Source organism: Camelus bactrianus, chromosome 14 (assembly GCF_048773025.1).
Source record: "Camelus bactrianus isolate YW-2024 breed Bactrian camel chromosome 14, ASM4877302v1, whole genome shotgun sequence".
Classification (NCBI taxonomy): Eukaryota; Metazoa; Chordata; class Mammalia; order Artiodactyla; family Camelidae; genus Camelus; species Camelus bactrianus.
The window spans coordinates 4204546-4226250 of record NC_133552.1 but is presented as its reverse complement, the minus strand read 5'-3'; the positions used below and the strand labels follow the sequence as shown (position 1 = coordinate 4226250).

Below are 21705 nucleotides of genomic sequence, written 5' to 3'. Positions count from 1 at the left end.
TCTTATATTTATGACTGAGAAACTAATCTTAAATTATTGGGAGTGTAGGTATATTTTAAAGGGAACTATGAGAAACGTTCGGTTCAAGTTCTTTTTTCTTGAATATGTCTGTGCTGGTTTTGGTATGCTAACCCCTTCTCTTTTACCATCTTGCCCCTCTGTTTTTCAAAATTTCTGCATCCTAAAATGCTCTTCCTAGACCCTTCCACCTCTTATTAGACATTTCCTTAGTTCAAGTTCTCATTACTGTTCATCTTGACCATCATTGTAATAACTTCCTGTTCTGCCTTCCTTCATTACTGCCATACTCGCCTTATCTATCTCAGACCTCCTGCCAGGTTCTCCCCGACCTGCAGACCTACTCGCCTCGTGTCTTGACTCAGAATTCTCCAGTGGCTTACCCATCCCTCCCGCTTGCTCTCTGTACCACAGTCCATCCCTCTGTCCACCCATCCCTCACATACACACACACATGTGTGGTGCTCCAGCTCCCCACCAAACACCTCTCTTTAAAGCTCTTGTCCCTTGGTCCTGATAACTTCCCATTGAGACCCCCCCCCCCGATGAACCTGAGCCAGAGCACTTCTCTAAGACACCTTTCCAAATGATCACCATAGAAATTCCTCTTTTTTCCTTCTGCTTGCATAACTCTTTGTTCCTCTTCTAGTCTACCTAACCCAGACACCCTTATGTTGAATGTGTGCCTCTCCATTCATGTAAGTGACCACCTGTCCTGAAGCATTGCCCTAACTGGGTGCCTGACTTTGTCATGAAATAGGAAGACATGGTTTTAGGGAGGCTGACTATCCATAAACAAAAAGATGGGTTGATTTTTCATAATCAGGCCTTACAGATTTTTCCCTGTAGCAGACACCACCCCCTGCCCCGCGTCTGGGGAGTTTTTATTTTAGTCCCTGTAGCAATAATCTAATGTTGAGAATTTTACGATCGAGAATGTGAAAAACAGGAAGGCTGACAGAAGCCAGATTATTTTTGAGAGTAAAATACCTATTTAGGGCAAGAAGGTACCTTCAGAGAATCACTTTCATGTGGGCAGGTTAAACTTTACAGAGGCATCTTACCTATACGTTGTCCTGGGAGTTTGCTGGAAGTGTCCTTGTTAAGTCAGCTCCATTCAAATGTATTTCTTTGTCATAGGCAAGCAAAAACTAAAAGAGTTTAGCAACACTAAACCCATGCTAAAAGAAATATTGACAGGTCTACTCTAAATAGAAAAGAAGCAGGATGCTACAAAAATGAGAAACTCATAACTGGAAAGGAGATAACTGCCATGAATTACAAAAAGAATAAACACAAAACTGTAAAAGAAGACATCTAAATCATTAAGAGTGGGAGAGGGAAGCAAGGAAAGCCACTGTGGAACATAGTACGGAGATTCCTCAAAAGACTAGGAATAGACTTACCATATGACCCAGGAATCCCACTCCTGGGCATAAATCCAGAAGGAACCCTACTTCAAAATGACACCTGCACCCTAATGTTCATAGCAGCACTATTTACAATAGCCAAGACATGGAAACAGCTTAAATGTCCATCAACAGATGACTGAGTAAAGAAGATGTGGTATATTTATACAATGGAATACTATTCAGCCATAAAAACTGACAACATAACGCCATTTGCAGGAACATGGATGTTCCTGGAGAATGTCATTCTAAGTGAAGTAAGCCAGAAAGAGAAAGAAAAATACCATATGAGATCGCTCATATGAGGAATCTAAAAACAAAACAAAACAAAACATAAATATAAAACAGAAACAGACTCATAGACATAGAATACAAACTTGTGGTTGCCAGGGGGGCGGGGGGTGGGAAGGGACAGACTGGGATTTTAAAATGCAGAATAGATAAACAAGATTATACTATATAGCACAGGGAAATATAAACAAGATCTTGTGGTAGCTCATAGCAAAAAAAAATGTGACTGAATATATGTATGTTCATATATAACTGAAAAATTGTGCTCTACACTAGAATTTGACACAACATTGTAAAATGACTATTACTCAATAAAAGTTAAAAAAATGTATTTCCTTGGCAGTATCTTAATTAATGATTCATTCCTTTATTTCACTTTGTCTTCTGTTATATACAGATATCCTTAGAACAAGGATGCCATATTAATTTTCATAAATCATATACTGATCACTTAATTGAGATTTATTTCCTTAAAGAGATTTTGTTTGAAAAAGAAGTAGATAAGGGTAGAGAAGGTAATAATTGAAATGGGGGAAGGAAAGGACATAGGAAAGCAGGGAAATGATTAAGAAAACAGAATCTATGAAACAGAATTGATCTAGGGCCTGCCCTACAGGTAAGTGTAATGTACCTTCATAAGATGCTTTCCTTTTCACCATCGTTTCCACTAGAATTTGTTTTAGAAATAAAGTTGATTTAGCTTTGTTAAAAGTAGAAAGTTTGTAATAATAAATAATGAATCTGTAAACTTTGTGTACTAAAACTTCAGTAATCATGTAGATTAAAAGGAATCCTCACAATTTATAAGTAAAAATAAGTATATAATGATAGTTGAAAATATTTATTTTTGTGGAATGGATTTCTGACCTTTGCTTTAAGGTTGTTCTCTAAGCCAAAGGTTTTCTTTTTCCTTTTTTTTTTAATTGAGGTGTAGTCAGTTTACAATGTTGTGTCAGTTTCTGGTGTATAGCACAATGCTTCAGTCATACATGAATATACATATATTCATTTTCATATCCTTTTTCACTGTAAGCTACTGTAAGATATTGAATATAGTTCCCTGTGCTATACAGTATAAACTTGTTTATTTTATATATACCAGTCAGTATCTGCAAATCTCAAACTCCCAGTTTATCCCTTTGCATATCCCTCTCCCCTGGCAACCACAAGTCTATATTCTATGTCTGAGTCTGTTTCTGTTTTATATATAAGCTCTTTTTTTTTTTTTTTTTTTTTTTTTTTAGATTCTACAAATGAGTGATATCGTATGGTATTTTTCTTTCTCTTTCTGGCTTACTTCACTTAGAATGACATTCTCCAGGGTCATCCATGGTGCTGCAAAGGGCATTATTTTATCATTTTTATGGCTGAGTAGTATTCCATTGTATAAATATATCACAGCTTCTTTTATCTAGTCATCTGTTGTTGGACATTGTTTCCATGTCTTGGCTGTTGTAAATAGTGCTGCTATAAACACTGAGGTGCAGGTGTCTTTTTCAAGTAAGGTTCCCTCTGGATAGATGCCCAGGAGTGGGATTGCTGGGTCATATGGCCAGGATGATCTGCAGATTTAATGCAATCCCTGTCAAATTACCCAGGACATTTTTTACAGAACTAGAACAAATCATATTTAAGTTTATATGGAATCACAAAAGACCCAGAATTGCCAAAGCATTAGTGAAGGAAAAAAATGAAGCTGGAAGAATAATCCTCCCAGACTTTAGACAACCCTACAGAGCTACAGTCATCAAAACAGCATGGTGTTGGTACAAAAACAAAGGTTTTATTTTTATAGGCATTTTGACTTGAACATCTGTCTGCTTTCCACACTCCAGTGAAATGAATAAAATGAAGATGTACTTTGAAAACATTTTTCTGCCAATAACCACAAATAAAACTGAAACTTTCTTTTGTTATTTCAAATTTTGATCAATTCTGTTAGTTCTCTTGAAAACTATTGTGAAACATGCACAATATATTGAAAATGGAGACTTGAGTCTGTTCAGCTACTAGAATTGTGGATAGGTACTCAATTTTATTTCTCAAATACCCAGCCTAGCACATAGTGGACACTCAGTAAATATTTGTTGGATGCAATTTAATTGACTGCAGTATAATATCAATGGCCATGAAATGCTGTATCCATTCAGAAGCAATGTCCTGAGATAATATTTTGAAAAGACTAATAACTTTATCATCAGCCAGAAATTTCCTTGTTTCTGTGTGTGGGTAGAATGTTTAACTGGGAATAAAATAGGCAGCCACCATTTTGATACCTTTATGTTAGAAAAACTGGTTTCTCTCATGCTTAACAAAAGCTCTCATTGGTAGTTTTATATGTGCATAAATATTATATGTAAATATAATTTATGTATTTTTTATAGAAGTAGTTAGGCAACATTATTTGAAATGTGGGAATTGTGGTAAGGATGGTCATTGTGGTCATTGGACCCTTGGTGATGAGCAGATTGGGGTGGGTGCCAGATGGACTAGCATGGTCCATGAATCGTAACAGTAGGTGGTTGTAGTTATGTCTGAGATGTAGAGAGGCTAAAAACTTAGTATTTGGACTGTAAAATCATAGGCTCTTATAGGCATAGGATCCCTGGGCTTAACCATTTTGAGCTGATCAAAGAAGTTCTCTTGACTATTTAGGCTTCTCATTGGCTTGGAGAGGGTCAAAATAGGACCCTTAGATCTTAGGAACTTCTTCACAAATAGAATTCCACAGACCTGGTGAGCCCCTTTTATGTAAAAAGATTAGCTACAACTGAATGAGCTCTTTCTGCACTAACCTTAGGTGTTTGGCCTAATTCTGGACCTCCACGGTTATTCATCCTGGGGAGGCATGGAAGGATAGGTTCTGGTCAGAGTCACGTGCCTGGCTGCACTGGTGTGGCTTTCTGAGTATGTGGCTTCTGGATGAATCGTTTGTGGACATATGGTGCTTCCTATAATAGGAAATTGCCATTTTCTTTGATTCCCTTCCTCTGGAATCTTCTTGGTCTTAACCCATCCTCTTTTAACACCTCATGTGGTATGTTACTGAAATCTACCACTTTTGAGAAAGTTTAATATGGACACTTTCTTGGCACATGAAGGAGATAATCGTGCCAAAGAGACCATAAATGTGTTCATACTCGAGCCACTCTGTGCTCCCAGCACTGCACTGTAGGAGGCCTGCAGACTTGCCAAGAGGTCAGGGACATCCGGACAGCCCCTGCACATGCCCCCTCCCTGTGTAGGTGCTCTTATTTTCTTTCTTTCCCTTCTTCATTTACCAGTTTCACACAGTATTTTATTAACTTGAAGAGTATGCATTGCTTCTTCAATAAACAAGTGAACTTGATTTTTATTGTGCATGTTATACAAGGCCATTTTAGAAAACTTTGGCAATATATAGAGGTCAACATAAGAGAATAAGTCACCTGTGAGGCCCATCCCAGTGAGCACTGCTTTCAATGTTCTGCATACTAGATTTTAAAATACAGACAGAATATACTAAGGTCTAATGTAGTTTATTTTTTTATTTGACCAGTCGGCCAATGATTTATAATTAACTGATGTAAATGGGCATAATATATGGCTTTAAAATACTGAAGTAAATATTTTAAAATGATAAACATATTTATGACTCCTGCCCAAAAAAGGGGCAATTGCCTAGGCAGATGGTAGTTAGAAGATGTAGTGTTTGAGGGAAAATGTTCTAAAAAAATCAGTAATTCACTTACATTCACTCCTTTTCTATCAGAAGTTAATATACTCAGTAATACCATTTTTATATATTTTTTATTTTCTCCTTTAACTTTGAAATTTGGTATTTATAGTCTGAGGCATTTGTGAATTATATGGTATAAAAACTGACTCATCTACTGTGCTTTTCAGTTATGAAGCACACAGTTAATATTTTCTATTTACATTTGAGTAGTTAATAGCATTTCATCTACTTTAAAAATAGTATACATAACCTTAATGTAATTGCAGTAAGCCAAACTACAAGTTGTTGTATGATTAAATAATATTTTTCATATTGTACAACTTCACGCCCCCACATCCATCCAGGCCTGCGTATATCCACAGCACAATGATTTTCCTGTGTATTTTTGTATTTCTCCAACCACTGTAAAGTATAGCTAGGACACAGTCAACATCCAGAAAAGCAATAAGCATACGGTATTGAGCCGTTTATACTGTATGTTAGGACATGCTTAATAACAAGAAATGCTATGAATATAAGGTAGCTGGTAGTATGAAATAATTTTTAATGTGTGTCTATTTGATTTTTTTAAGGGAAGTATAATTTAAAATTTTCTTTCTTAAATAAAGACCTAGGAAATATGGATATCTTTCATTTTTCCTAAACTAGGTTTCCTGCTGGTCAAAAGACTATAGGCATTCTTAAGAATGAAGAAGCATTTCTAAGGTGTTCTGATGAACTCTGCATATATTTGGTACATCAGGGAAAATGATATAAGCTTCCAGTAATTATAGAAAAATGTTCTGCTTAATTTATTTTCTACTAGCTTATGTTGAATATCTATCCTAATTTTTAGTTTTTTTTCCTAAAAATGTTAAGATTTGTGTGTGTGTCTGTAATAGTTTATAGATTAATCCAGATTAAATCAGGTAATTTCTAGGAACAGAACAGTTTCTCATGTTGGGCTACTGATCAACAGATATTTTAAAGTAAATAATCCTAACTCAGCTCTCTAAATAAATAGAGAAGTTTGAAGAAAGAAGCAACAATATATACATGTTGGAGGAGTCAAAAGTAACAGCTGTTTTATGTGTGTAATGTATAGTTTAATTTAAATTTTAAGATGTGTTCTTTCAACAAGACCGTCAGCTTTTATGTTTTATGTAGGATGTAGAACAGTTAAGAATTGTGAAATCTCTTGTTTCTTAGATTGTCCTTGTTTAAATGTCTCTTAATATTAGTGATAAAACCACTAAAATATCTAATGATAATTATTACTACTTCCTAAAAGCTTCTCATTTTATCTGTAAGTAGAGGCTCCTATCAGGACAACAAAGCCCAGTGTTTAAGGATAAGTTCAAGAACTGTCAGTCTTTGAGAAACCTAACAAAAATCTACATCCCATATTTTAAAACAGGTGTTCTCCAGGGAAATTTTCCAGAAGTAACCCTTTTCTAGAGTATGATTTGAAGATAGTTTCATCTTACCATAATTTTTCTCCCTTTGTGTATATGAAAATGGTAAATCTCACAGGTAAAATTTACAGGCAAAACTAACCTATAAATTTGTAAAGTGTAAAATGTTATAAAGGTAAGTTGAAGCGATGAATGGTGATGCTACAGTGAGTGGCAAAGATCATGAAAGGCATGTAGATACCACCCAGAGTGGAGGGCTCACCAACCAGTGGGAATCTGATTCCTTCTGTCTCTTCTGTGTAGCACTTATATTTCTCACAATAAATGTAAATGTAAAAATTGGCATTTTTGGTCTATGAATGTCTCACTTATGAGTTTGGATAGAGTGATTTATTTCACTGGAACTGACCATTCTTGAGTAGACAAATCCATTTGAGTGTTTTTTGTTTTTTTTTTTTAATATTCTTTTTTTTTTCCATTCGGGTTTTCAAACTGACAAAGCTAGAATGCAGCTGTGGTGACTTAACACACTGTGTCATTTAAAGATCATTCTTTAGAAAGCCACCTAAGTTGTGGAATACTACATGGAAAAGACTGTTGAGCACTGTAGATGTTTGTGTCCACTTTGTGGCACTGAAGCTACGTACTTTGTTCCTTTTCCAAACCTCACCATTGGCTCCTTTTTAGCATATGGTTCCTAATAAGCTTGGGTGTCTGAATGCCCAGCCTAGAGCAGATTAGCAGCAATAAATGATGGGGGTGTGTGTGTGTGTGAGAGAGCGTGTGAGCAGTAACAGGTGACAGACACTAAGGGAGGTGGCAGAAAAACAAAAAGGTGACTCATTTATAGTGCTTTTTGTGGAAGAGTCATGGATATTTATAATAATAAATCATTAGATAAAAATTTATGTCTAGTAGTTTCTATTTAGGTAAGGAAGTATGTAACACAAAGGAGGCCTGGAGAAATGGGTGGAAAGAGTGAGGGGAGTACAGTGTGGGCAGTGGGGAGGGGCAGGGGTTGGGGGAGAGGGGGAGCAGGGGCAGGGGAGAGGGGGGAAGGCGCCATAGCAAGAAGGTAAGATCCTAAGATCTGGGTCAGAGAGACAGGCTCACCATCAATGGGAACGTCAGCTATGAGGTATGTGATGAGTGAGTGGTTTGGCGCAGCATCTGGCTAGAGCACAGGGCTGGGGGCTTAGGGTGGGAATGAGACAGACGGGTCCTGTTACGATGCTGGTCTCTCTCCTATAACTAGGTTTTTTGTTTGTTTGTTTGTTTCATCGTAGTTGTTTGTTAAGAGACCGACTTTTGTGATGGAGAGGCGAAAAGACAGGAGAAAATCAAGAAGTAAAAGAAACTTGAATTAGAACAGAGGCAGTGGGAATAAAAATCTAGAGATGGACGCAGGACTTAGTGAGGCAGGTGAAATTTGAGGAAATCTGCTCGTTCATTCCCTCTGATTCTTGGCATGCTGTGTCAGGCATGCTACAAATGCTGTAGTTCTAGAGATGAGTAATGCAGGCTTGATCCCTGTCTCTAAAGGAAGTCTGTAGGGAAGACGCCTCACACGAGTGATTGCCAGCCTCCGCAGTGAGGGGCACAACGTGTGTAATAATAAAATGGTGATATAACGGACAGAATGAGGAGTTATGTTTGGGTGGATAGGAAGGGCCTCGTAGCAGTGGGTTCACTTAAGCTGGCCATTAAATGGATGGGAGTTCTGCAGAGCAGCAAGGGAGGAAGGGACATACCGGACAGACAGAATAGCATGCTGAGGTCAGAAGTTGTAAGTAGTTTGGTTTAGCCAAAGCATGCAATGTGCAGAATTGTATCAGGAAGTGAAACTAAAGGAGCCAGGTCTGGAAGGCTCAGGTGCCAGGTGAGACTTCGGCTTTCATTCTGTAGAAGCAGTTGGGGGCTACAGAAGAGTATTTGGCAGGGAAAATAATATCCCTGGTGTTTGGATATTACAGTCCCCAATCTCCATCGGCACTGAGACTGGTTCTCAAGGGGTCATGGTCGTCATGTCGCAGTTCCAAATTCTACCTGACCTTCTTCCTGGAGGGGAAGAAGACTGGAAAACCTTCTGAGTGATGGCTAAAAGAGATACTGCAGAAAATAACTGAGTAGTGGGAGGGAGAGTCAGCAGGAGCCTAGTCCAGTGATGGGTGTGGAAAATGAAGCAGAGGGTGGGAGAGAAGCCGGGTTCTCTGGCTCGAGTTGTAGGATACTGGGGTAGAGAAGCGCCATTAGAAAGTTCAGTGATTGCATCATTTAGAGGGAAGTGATGACATGACTTTTGAACATAAGTGAGTTAGATATACCGAAACTAGGACAGTTACTTTACTGGGAGAGAAAGGTCTGTCCTCACACTGCAACTAGTGAGAATAGAGTGTAGCCATTTTTAAAAAACTATCCAAATGAAGCAAATAGAGGCAAACCTTCATCTTGTAATGGAGTAGGGGATAAGAGTTAGCAGAAGGGTTATTAAAGGGGAAAATGAATGTATTCAATTACATGGAGATTGATGACTTTTTATGCCAGTAGACAACCAAAAGGCAAACAGGAGACTTGGGAAAAGTAATTGTAATAATGTGATAAAGGGTTGTTATCTTAATATATTAAGTTCAATCAGTTAAGAAAAACACTAGTATTCAATAGGTAAAAATGAGGCCAAGGATATGGAGACACTTCACAAGAGAAACAAGGGTAATAATCCTAAATTTAATTTTGCTAGAATCAAAAAGTTGCAAATTAAAGAAAAAAATGAGGTGTTATTTTTGTATTTTCAACTGTCAGATTTATAAATATTTAAAAGAATAAAATTAACTAGGATTAGAACAGTTTGGGGGAAGTTAGCTTACTTAACGCGTTGCTAGCAGGAATCAAAATTTTGTTCACCATTTTGGAGAGCAGTTTAATAATGTGAATCAGAAGCCTTCTTTTCACTTGGCCCAACAGTTTAAATTTTTTCGAGTTTGCCTAAAGGAAAAAATTGGACAGCTATCACAAAAGAGTGGTCAGTAGGATGAGACCCAGAACAGAATGGTGTCATTTAAGGCAAGGGAGCAAAGAGCTGCAAGGAGAGAGAAATCAGTGAGTTGCAGAGAAGTCAGGTAGAATTTGGAACTGCGACATGACGACCATGACCCCTTGAGAACCAGTCTCAGTGCTGATGGAGATTGGAGACTGTAAGTGTGGTCTTACATTTCAGAAATATTGGAGGTGAAATGAAGATAGGGGGAAGGATAATAATTATAGAATATTTTGTTTTCATTTTTAAGGTTGTTGTAACATGAGCTTTTTTTATGCAGAGGGGAAAAAGTTTGAAGAAAGATGAGAGAAATGACAAAGGTTTTCAAAGGGGTGGGTTATTGAGTCCAGGTTGAGGAGAAATTAGCCTTTAGACAGCAGAGGGAGGTCTGATGCAAGAAGAAAGGAATTAAGGGTGTTTATAGATTTCAAATAATGAACTTACATGACTTTGGTTTTGTTAAATGTTGGGGAGGGATCACCTCTAATAGTCTCAGTTCCTCCCAGAATACAAAATTTCCACCTTTTCATATAATGTAATTTCTCAAAAGGATTGTGTCTGCTCTAATTCCTCTCTTCCAGTTCTCTCTTGAACTCTTTCCAGGAAGCTTTTGATCTCACTGTTCCACCAAAACTCTGTATCAAGGTCACTGCCATGTTGCTAAATCCAATGCATGATTCTCAGACCTAATCTTACTTTACTTGCCTGCCAGATTCAACACAGCTAATCATTCCCTCCTCGTTGAGATACTTTCTGTATTTGGTTTCTCCACATCACACTCTCCTGATTTTCTTCCACAGTGGCCACTCCTGCTCAGTTTGGTTCCTCCTCATCTCCCAGAACTCATAATGTTGAAAATGCCCCAAGGCCTGTCCTCAGACCCCTTGTCTTTTACTTACACTCATCTACTCTCCTTTGGTGGTCTTTCCTAATCTCATTCTATACCATCTATACACAAGTGCTTCCTAAACTTATATCATCAGCCCAGTTCTTTCCTGTGAACTGGACTTTTATATTTAATTGCCTATTCCATGTCCCTGCTTGGAGGTCTAATAGGCATTTCAAATATTACATGTTTGAACTTGGCAATACCCATTAAACCTGCTCTCTTACAGACTTTCCCATCTCAGATATATGAATTCCATCTTTCCAGTTCAGACCAGAAACCTTGGTCATCCCTGACTCCCCCCTCTACCATCAGCCCATGCGTACGTTTTATTCATTAGCAAATCATGTCAGTCTGCCTTCAAAATATATCCACAGTTGAGTCACTTCTCACTATCTCAGCTGTGTCCACCCTGGATTAATCTACCGTCATCTCTTGCTTGGAATATTTCAGTAGGTTCCTGATTGCTTCTGCCTTTGGCCCCTTCAGATTATTCTCAGTGTAGCAGCCAGAGTGATCCTGTTAGTCTCACTCAGAGTAAAGGCCAAAGTTCTATAAGGGTTAGTTAGCCCCAGGTACCGCTCTGATCCGTGTTCTTCTCTCTGCTTTGTTCATTTCATCCACATGGGCCTCCTTGCTATTCATTGAACACACCAAGTGCACTGTCCCCTCCAGGCCTTTATACTTACTATTTGATTTGTCTGTAACAAACATTTTTATACTGGATACCTGCGTGGCTTTCTAGTTACTTCCCTTTGGTTTCAACTCAAGTGCTACCTTCATAGTGAGTTATTCCCTGATCACCCCATTTAAAAAGCCATCCTTTTTCAGTATTTTATTTCTTGTGTGTATTTTCCATCCCTGTATCCGGAATGTAAGTTTCACAAGGGCAGGGATTTTTGTTTTTGTTCAGGCTGAACTCCAAGCCCTAGAACAGTGCCTGGCACAGAGGAGATTCTCAATAACTCCTGGATGGACAGACAGAGGACGGACAGATGGATGGAAAGTGGGGAGGATAAGAGATTGAAAAGTAGGTCAGGCTTGAAGGTTAGGGAGAGGAGTAGTTAGTTTGCTCTTGAATATATTTTGTTTGTAAAAGTTTCCTAGTGGAGATGCCAAAAACCAGGTAGTAACTACGTAACATGTAAAACCTGAAATTTTGTTTGACTCAGTTTCTGAAAGATGGGAAACTAATATAATTTGGGGTGCATTATTGATCATGTAATGGTTTAACCTCGTTCAGCCCCTTTGTATTTCTGGCTTTGTAGTACAAATATTTTCAATCATGTAACATTAGACATTTATATTTTGAAGGGTTTTATCTGTGGTATATGTAAATCTAGATAATGAATTTTAATACATGAGGCTTTCTCTTTTAATTTTTCTCACTGTTAGAACTATATATAACTCAAAGAACTCATTTTAATGAATTAGAAGGACCTCTGGCAACACATGGGAATCATTCTGGATAATTACAAAGGCTAGCAAGGCTCTGGTCCCTCCCCCTTTACACTGCTGCCTGTTAGGCTGGTTTTGAGAAAGAAGATCTGGCCACTCAGTGATGGTCCTTTGAGTCTGTTCCAAAGTTATTGTTGATCTGATCATTTATATATAAAGTTATAACTGGAACAAATTGAGCATCTTAAATAGTATGTATTCTTTTAATTATTGGTCTCCCTGATTAGTTTGGAAAGCTGCAGCATTTACATTTCTTGTATCTTGCCCATAGTTAAGGTAAGGAAGTCTGGGAATCTTAATTATTAGTAATACCACCACCATAAAGCCTGTCTTGACTGTGGTTTAACTCCACTTCATTAATTTTATCATGTGGGTTTGATCACAGGGAAGCAATGTCCTGCTGATTTCTTTGCAGTTGAGGGAAGTAAGACTGAAAAGTTTGTTCTTTCTCTGTAGCTTTAGATGTATTTTTATTGAAAAATATTAACTCTGGAGCAAAATCTGCCATCTAAAACCGTCTATTTATACTGCGACAATTACCTATGCGTGCCTTAAAAAATGAAACAGGCAAACCAGTCATGTTAGTCCTTCAGATAGATGTAGCAGCATCCCGTAAATAGCAGTTTCTCTGGGAACCAATAAAGAAAGTTATTTTTGTCTCACAATATTGTAGTATCCTATGTTGTACTACCATAATAAAACTAGAGATATTCAACTATATATCTAGCACTACTCTCTTGTACATACACTTGTCTGCAAAAATAGCAATTTTTTTTTGAGTGTCCAGTACTGTGAAGATCAAACAAACAAAAACAAAAAAGAAACACACAAAAACTCCTTCCTGGTAAGCTTTGGATTTAGATCATTTTTATAGTAAACGCAGTGCTGGATAATAGTAGAGGAAAAAATTTGTTCTGTTTTTGTGGGGGATGGAATGTATGCTCAGAGTACATTTCTAGAATCATGGAATTGGGGATCTATAAGTAACTTTAGAAATTATCTGGTTTGCCCACTAGTCTATAGGTAAAGAGAGAAGAAGTCTAGACAGGTGAAGTGCTGAGCTGTGGGGCCTGGTTGTCAGTCCCAGAGCCGAGAGTCAGACCCCGGCCTCTGGTGCCCAGTCTAGTGGAAGGAGCTCAGGCCGCCCAGCAGTCCAGCCGTCTGTTCTTATCTGCACCATCCTCTGCAGCCGCTGATCTGCTCCAAGTTTGTGTTATAATGCTTTGTTGTTTGTAAGAGGTTTTTCTGGCAGTGTAACACTTTTAGCTTAGTAACCCTGTGTCATAAGCAAGGTACCGTTTCTGTTTTACCTGAGGAAGTTGAGATTTATAGGTGTTTAGTTGCCGTGCCGCGTCACGGGGCCACATTGCTGGTGAGTGCGTGGCAGAGCCGCATTTTGAATCCCCAACCAGCGCTCTTTTTGATGTCCTTTACTTCCTTGGATAATTGAGAGTTAGTGGAGGAATTCTGATCCACAGTTACAGAAATTAGAGATGGAAAAGACCTCGAAATGTTATCAATCACTTGAAAACAAGTGTTTTCTAAATTTACAGTGTGAGAAGTTAAATGTTTGAAAGCTTCCATCCATTAGAAGAAAACAGATTAACTTATTAAAATCAGAACCCCTGTCATATAAAGAAGTATTTAAATGATGTCCAGCCGGTAAACATCACATGCAGTAAAACCAAACCAATGAAAACTGGGCTTCCCCTCACAACCCACCTCGCATCGCTTATATATTGTGCGACTCTTAAGAATTTGCGACATTAAGACTCAGGCGGCTGCTGAGGAGCACTGCTGAGACTAGGTCACGTGCTGCAGGAGGGTGTCTTTCTGGAAGAAAGTTCTTTCCACAGAGGTCTTTTCTTATTGGCAGAGGTATGTCTGGGTATTTAGCTGTATAGAAATGTTTGCATTCCCTCTGGTGTATTTCCTTTTTGAAAGTTTTATGTCAATTCTGCTTTTAAATTACTCTAAGATAACATAATTCAGTGTAATTTTTAGAAGTATAACTCTAGTATAACTCTGAGCCTGCAGGAATTGGGCAGATAATCTAGTTTGGTTTTTGCATTAAAAAGTTTTCATCATAGCTGAGTGGTTCAAAATTAGAAGAACTAAAGGTAGAAGGACATTTGAAATTCATAAATTCTCTGCCAGCCACAATTTAACGTCCATTTTATAAAATTTTTGGGAGATTATTAAAGTTATCAAAAAACAGTAACAGATGTCAGGACTGAAAGGTAAATATGCTGTATCAGTAAATATTTTATTGTGTATGAAAAGATAAAATCATGAGAATTTTGGAGCTAGATTTAAATTTCATGTGTTTGTGTGTTTGTATGTGGAGTCAGTTACTATTTAAGCAGAGCTGATAGTGTGTAGACAGGAAGCCAAGGCACCAGAATGTCTCTACAGTCCCAGCACCTAGTAGGCACTGGATAAACGTGCAGTGAATGAAAATGAATTGTGTAGTGACCTAGTTACCCAGCTGGCATGAAGCTCGGAGCCTAAGTTTCATAGCTTCTAGCCTTTTTTTTGCTCAGCTTACTAATTTTCTGTATTATTAAATACGGTACATCTAGCTACAAGTAGCATCTTAAGAATTTTTAAATGGTTTTTCAAATATTTGTACTTGTTAAAAAAGGATAGGAGACAGAGTTAAGTGTGCTGAATTACAGCTTACGTAGACAGTGAGAGAATTATAAGTTATAAATGTGAAATTGTTGGAAACTGATAACTTGATTGTTTTCCTCATGACCTGCAGTAGGAAATAAGTTCTGATTAAGAATAGAATTTATGTAAGGGGCTCATATAATATGCTGAATATTTCTGTACAGCCAAATATCCAGATAGGCTTCTTCCAGTGGGAACAGGCTCTAGGGAAAGAACTTCATTCCAGGAAAGGCAGACTCCTCCGGTACAGGCTCACCTCCTCACCTCAGCATTTTGCTTTTTTCAGTTTTTGTCTTTTTAAAAAGTAGTGTTGGTTAGTGATTGGTACTTCTTATGAAAGAGAGGTGTCCGGACCCTTCAGCACTCTGCATCACTTGTTGTCCAAGTGGGACCCAGGACCCTCTGTTCTTTCATTGGATCCACAAGGTCAAACTGTTTTCCCAGTACCACTAGATGTTACCTGCCTTTTTCACGCTCCTTCTCTCATGAGTGTCCAGTAGAGTTTTCCAGAGGAAACTTGTCATGTGATCTCACAACAGATTGAAAGCAGAAAAGATTTGAGACTCCAGATTTACAAAACACATTTTACATAAACAGTGCCTTTCTCCTCACTGTATTTTTTTATTTTGAAGAAAAATTTTCATAAAAGTTTTAACATGTAATGGGTTTATTTTTTTATTAGCCAATGGATAAGCACTTTAATTAACTTAATTGCATCATCACTTCAAGAGTGTTATATACATGGAATAATATAGTATAACCTTCTAGGGATGACTTTCTCAGCATAATTCTCTGAGGTTCACCTCGGCTGTTGTGTGCATCAGTAGTTCATTCTTTTTAATTGCTGAGCCGTGTGGTATGGTGTGGATGTACCATAGTTTGTTTAAGCATTCACCTGCTGAGGGACATCTGGGTTGTTTCTGGTTTGGGGCCATTACAAATAAAGCTGAGCCAGTTTTTGTGCAAACATAAGTTATTTCTCTGGGATAAGAGCCCAGGAGTGCAGTTGCTAGACTGTATGGTATGGTAGTTGCATGTTAGTTTTTTAAAAGACAGTCAGACTTGTCCAGGGTGGGTCAGGGGGTCCTTGTTGTAGGAGATTGACAACCACTACTTTATACAGAGGCAGCTATGAAAGCTGGTACGTGATACACACAGTAGGAAAACTTGCTTGTATTGATATCATCAAGCAAAAAAAGAAACTTTCCTCAGACTTTGGAAGATTAAAGAAAATGTTATCTTACTCCTTGTTTGTTTGTAATTGTAAGGCAGGGTCCAGCGTGTTGATCGCTTTGCAGTGTGGAAAATTAATGCGCAAGGTGTTCTCACATATTTACATAGTTACATAATACATCTCAGGACTCTTACACATTTCAGGCTCCCATATGAGCCTGAGAACAAATTTTTTTTTTATTGCATAATATGTGCCAAGACCTGGGAATACAAGAGATAAAAGAAGACTCTCTACCCTCAAGGAGTGAAAAGACATATGTCCAAGCACACAGATGTAGTAATTGCTGAGATGAAGATATGTGTGAAAAGCAGGGACGGACAAGACGGGAAGAGGGCTGTCCCAAGAGCAGGAGGGCAGCTGATGGGATCTGACCGAGGAGGTGGCGGTGGAGCTAACACCTAGGGCGTGAGCAGGATTTTGCCAGGGCGCATGAGGAGAGGTGTCCTCAGACTTGAATCGATGAGAAGGAACCAGAGCTGTTTCCCATCTAACCGTACTTCAGTGATGACCCTTAGCTCATCATCTTTTATCCTGGGCTGGATCTCCTAGGTTAGGGCCAGTGAGGACTCTTTCAGCCTGAATCAAAAGTACGATTAAGAGAAATGATTTGAATAACATATTTGGGAGTGTGCAAATTAACTGAAAAACTGTCACTCCTGAGAGTCCTTATGATGTAGCAGGATATTCTTGTCTCACAAACCAGGAAGAGCAAGCTGGTTCATCATAACTGGAGTTAGGCAGTAAGCAGTGTCATGTTATAACTCCCTCTCCATTGCACTGGCTGTTTTTCAAGATATTATTTAAAATGTGTTGTAATTTTCCCAGCCAATTTAATAGCTCCATCTGTTTACTATTCCTGGAATATTAAGCTACACTTGATAATGTAGTTTGTAAAACTACATATTATGCTACATTTTATCTTATATTTTGGAAAAATTTGACTATTATTTACTTAACTTGTATTTTAATATTTCAAATTGTGCTAATAGAATCTCTGACATCAGAATTAAACATGGGCATCGTCTCCTGGGTGTGTAAAGGTGTTCCTGGCCACCTAACTTAGAGTGAACAAGCGTCTTGTCCCCAGTCGGTCATCCAGCATTGCTGAGTTTCTCCCCTGTGGGAGGTCCCCCTCTTAGCTTGTTGCTGAGTGAGGGACCCCAGTGGGAAAAGTGGTGTGAGTTGTTGCAGAGGACATGCTCGCAAAGTGGGCTGGGAGCAGAGGGGTGGGCTTGGGGATTAGAAAATTTGGCCCAGGCGGCCTTTATCCTACTGAATTCATGCACTGAGGCTTTCCTGAAATGCCCTTCCTCTTTCCTGTCATTACTTCATTTGCTATTGGGTTATTCTGAAATAAGAAAGAACTGGATTTCTCTTCCTCCTGTCTTACTGAGTAATTACAAGTCGTATGGCCTTAGGCAGATCATAAAATCTGTCTGAATGTTTATCGTTAGTAACAGTAACAATAGCTAACACTTACACAGCACCTGCTGTGTGCCAGGCAGTTTTAAGCTTATATTTATATTCTCAGATCACCCCTTTGAGATAGGCCCTGTGACTAGCCCTGCTTTATATATGAGGAGGAGACAGCCCTAGAGGAATGCAGTGCGGTCCCAGAGCTAGCAGATGACTGAACCAGGGCCCTAACGCTCACAGACTGGCCAGGGTGCGTGCTCGTAACTGCGCAGGCCACATGGCGTTGAAATTCTTCAGTCAGTATTTCTGTGCACATGTTAGTGATCTGCCTGTGATAAATTTTCTTTTAACGTTTGTGTCATGGTATCCCAGGGGCATTTCAGGGCAGTTGATAATGCAGTTGTTATTTGGTATTTTTCAATGGGAACATGTTATTTTTCCTCATGAAAAGATTTTGTGATAAAATGAAAATAATCAAAGAACTAAGTTATTTAGAGATTTAGAAAATAGCTAAAATATGATAGTCTTAGGAGAAATGCTTCCTTAGTCATTATGTGGGAGGCCAGGATTGTAGAATATTTTCTTGAGGGAAAAAAATTAGAATAAATCTTATCACAAAGAAGTGCAAAGGATAGATGGATTTTCTTGCTGAGCAGGTCACAAGTCTGTGGACATTCTCTATGAAAATACCTGGGCTGAAGCCATCTGTCTGCCTGAGGTAAATGATGTTTCTCTCCATAATCTCACACGCCTTGAACTGATTTTTAAAAAATTACGATGCTCAGAGCGTGAAGAATAAGCCCCATGAGTTATAAAGCACAAGAAGTGTTTGCACACTTAATGTTGTACTGGTAGTTTTAGATCACAGGCTGCTATTATTATTAAGTTGTTTTTTTAAAATACGCAGTTCATCTAAGGGCAGCCATCCTGTGTGAGTCTTGTCCCACCCCTCATCATTCATAGCAGTTCTTGTTAAATCTGGTGAAATGCTAATGTTGTTTTCTGATACATACTCTACGTAAATAAAGTAGCAAATACACATATGTGATGGGAAGAGAGTTTTATCAGTGAAATAAATTCTAGTGGTGGTAACACTGCGTCCTGCTCTTTCTGATCTTGTGCAGGAGGCTGGGTCTTAAGTCGCCTGCCCTGAGTCCATTTTCTTGCCTCAGACGTTTTACCTGCCCGCATTCCCGAGCGTGCAGGGCTTGCTCAGGCTCTGGGTCTTGGCCGAGGCGCCCTGGTCCGTTTTCCTCTCTGGCCACTGCTTCCTGTCAAAGCCCAGCATCTTTGTTGTTTCCCCTTTTGAAAGTATTTCTGTCCGCAGAGTCAAACTGAATCAGATGCCAGTTCTCCTCCGCCTTCTCTGCATTCATTCAGCATCCTGTGCACGGCTTTCTTAGAATCTGACACTACTTAGTCCATTGAATTTTCATAACTGGCTTTCCTAACTGTCTTCTCCCTACCCCTCCTCCCTCTTTGTTCTGTGTTTGGCACATAACGTTCTGTAAATATTCAGAACGAACATAGCTGCTGCCTTTGGAGGTGATTTTAACCTCTGGTGCTACGGCAGCGGGAGGTGTGGAAACCCGTATGTGAGGGGAGCATTCCTTGCTGGCCCTGCGCTGAACTGAGGCAGGCTGCTGGCGTAGAGGAGGCGTGTGCGCGCGCACACACACACACACAGTGCTGCTCTCAGGAAGCAAGAACCAATGGGAATGTGGAATAATACAAGGTGGGATTAACATTTTATAACATGTCTTATCTGTTTAATTGAATTATAGCAGGTTGTTTCTCTTAATGGCATAAAATAGTATTGAAGTTTGTGGAGTTGGCACAGATGTTAATTTTATATGCTCTTCAGGTTTATCTCTCTACCATCTACATTATATAGAGAGAGAATATTCAAATTTTTTCCCAGTGTAGAGCAAAGTTCAATTTTTTTAAACAGACACTGAATTATCCTTAAGACTACATTTCAAAGATAACATCTTCGAGATAACACTGTAAATATATAAAATCAGTCAGAAACAGGGAACCATGAGTGGGATGGCAAGTGCAAATGTATTACATAATATACCTCAGATTGCATTATTAACATACTATGAAGATTAATTGGCATTAAAACCACCATTGAGCAGTGACATATTGGGGGATTTCAGTCAGTAGAACAAATTGTTTCTTATGTCACACCTTATATTAATATGGCATCTTTGCTTTTAATCCTAAATTCTTTTTTCACTGAGAACTCGGCAATCTAAGTCATTTTTCTTAGTCAGTAAGGGAATTAGTTGATTTCATTTTATGTTTTTATGACTAATTTATTGCCTGATCTGAATTTTAATCTTTTACTAAAACAAGAAGTTAACTAGTAATATTATGTTGATTCTTTTAGCCTGTCTTGATTGATACTACTTTTCTGGTTGTTTTGTTTTGTGTTGTCTAGGAAAACAGACCTTGGTTTTAGCCAGATACATCACTGTCTTTTAAAGGAAACCAAACCTTTAGTGGAAGTCTAACTTCGAAGATACAGAGACTGCTTCGGTTGATTCAGAATGGGAACGACAAGTGATGAGATGGTGTCTGTGGAACAGACTTCCTCTTCCTCTTTCAATCCTCTGTGTTTTGAATGTGGCCAACAGCACTGGACAAGAGAAAACCACTTGTACAACTACCAGGATGAGGTGGATGATGACCTGGTCTGCCACATTTGCCTTCAGCCTCTGCTGCAGCCAATAGACACCCCCTGCGGGCACACATTCTGCTGCAAGTGCCTCAGAAACTTCTTACAGGAGAAAGATTTCTGTCCATTGGACCGGAAAAGACTTCACTTTAAGTTGTGTAAGAAGTCTAGTATTCTAGTTCATAAACTTCTAGACAAATTACTGGTTTTATGTCCGTTTTCTTCAGTGTGCCAAGATGTAATGCAACGCTGTGATCTGGAGGCGCATCTTAAAAACAGGTAAGCAAAAAAAAAAGAGAGAAGTAACTCTAATAACTTTATAAAAAGGTTGCTCAAACAAATAAAAACTTGATTAAAAAAATACCAAGGTATTAATAACTAAATGGACAAATCAAATACAGGAGATACAATAAATAAGTTGTATGGAACAGTATTTAACATTGTTATTTATCAAAAACATGAATATAAAAGTAGACAAGAAGTACCATTTTATACCTACTAATAATTTTTGCTGGTATAATGTGAAGTTGTTATATTCACATGGGTAGCAGGATGTAATGATAGATTCTTTCTGCAAGGCAGTTTGGCAGTTTGTTTCAGAAACTTTAAATGTCAGTATCACTGTATATAGCTTTTTATCCTAAGGAAATAATCCAGAAGAAGGAAAAATTGTATATAAAGATGTTCCCTGCAACACTGTGCAGAGTTCAGTAAACTGGAGTCAATCTAATTAGTTAACAGGAAGGATTAAAAATACAGTAATACTGTCGGTGCATCATCAGGATATTATACAGCTGTTAAAAATAATATTGTTGCAACATGGAAATGAGCCTCATTTCCTCAGATGTTGCAGGCTCAGTTCCAGGCCACCACATTAAAGCGAATATTAAATATCACAATACAGCAAGTCCCATGAATTTTTTTGGTTTCCTGGTGCATATAAAAGTTATGTTTACACCGTACTGTAGTCTAGTAAAGGTGCAATAGCATTATGTCCAAAGATTTACATACTTCGATTGAAAAATACTTTATTGCTAAGAAATGCTAACCATCATCTGACAACACACAGGGTTGCACAAACCTTCAATTTGTTAAAAAAAAAAAAAAAATGCAGTGTCTGTGAAGTACAATAAAATGAGGTCTGCCCGTATTCCTGATTTTATTTGCTAAGATCTTGTAAAATTCTGCTTTCAGGGACTAGACTGAACAAGAACTAGTGGTTGGAAACTTGAAAACTTTTAGTGGGGGTTTTTGTTCCACTAATAAAAGCTTTTTAAGTTAAGTAATTTATTTAACTGATTGTTTAGTCAGTTTTATAATTTGACTTTGATAAAAGACTTGATCTTTAAAATTATTTATACCCTTAGGAAGGGTTAAAATACATCTCTTTTGTCTTAAATAGGTAGAATCAACATATAATGACCGAAATAAATCAATTGATTTCTAAATTTCAAAGTTAAGCCACATGTGCAGTGTAAATCTGTAGTGATC

At 38.2% G+C, this 21705-nt stretch overlaps 1 protein-coding gene and 1 long non-coding RNA gene across 8 annotated transcripts in view; one reads left to right on the top strand and one right to left on the bottom strand.

Moving 5' to 3' along the window:
• LNX2 (ligand of numb-protein X 2) overlaps positions 1–21705 on the top strand; it is a 65236-nt gene that overhangs the window by 15962 nt on the left and 27569 nt on the right. For 6 of the 7 annotated variants that reach the window (XR_012511609.1, XR_012511608.1, XR_012511607.1 and 3 more), the window contains exon 2: positions 19978–20493. Coding sequence is in view for 4 of the 7 variants with exons in the window: in XM_074377961.1 (XP_074234062.1) it covers positions 20087–20493 (407 nt within the window). In the remaining 3 variants the exon portion in view is untranslated. Of the gene's footprint in view, positions 1–17345; positions 19267–19977; positions 20494–21705 lie in introns of those variants that run through there. The other variant, XM_010951551.3, reaches the window with a different exon arrangement.
• LOC141579738 (uncharacterized) overlaps positions 20346–21705 on the bottom strand; it is a 63492-nt gene continuing 62132 nt past the window's right edge. Inside the window, exon 7 of the long non-coding RNA XR_012511610.1 lies at positions 20346–20482. This is a non-coding gene — a long non-coding RNA (uncharacterized LOC141579738). The remainder of the gene's footprint in view (positions 20483–21705) is intronic.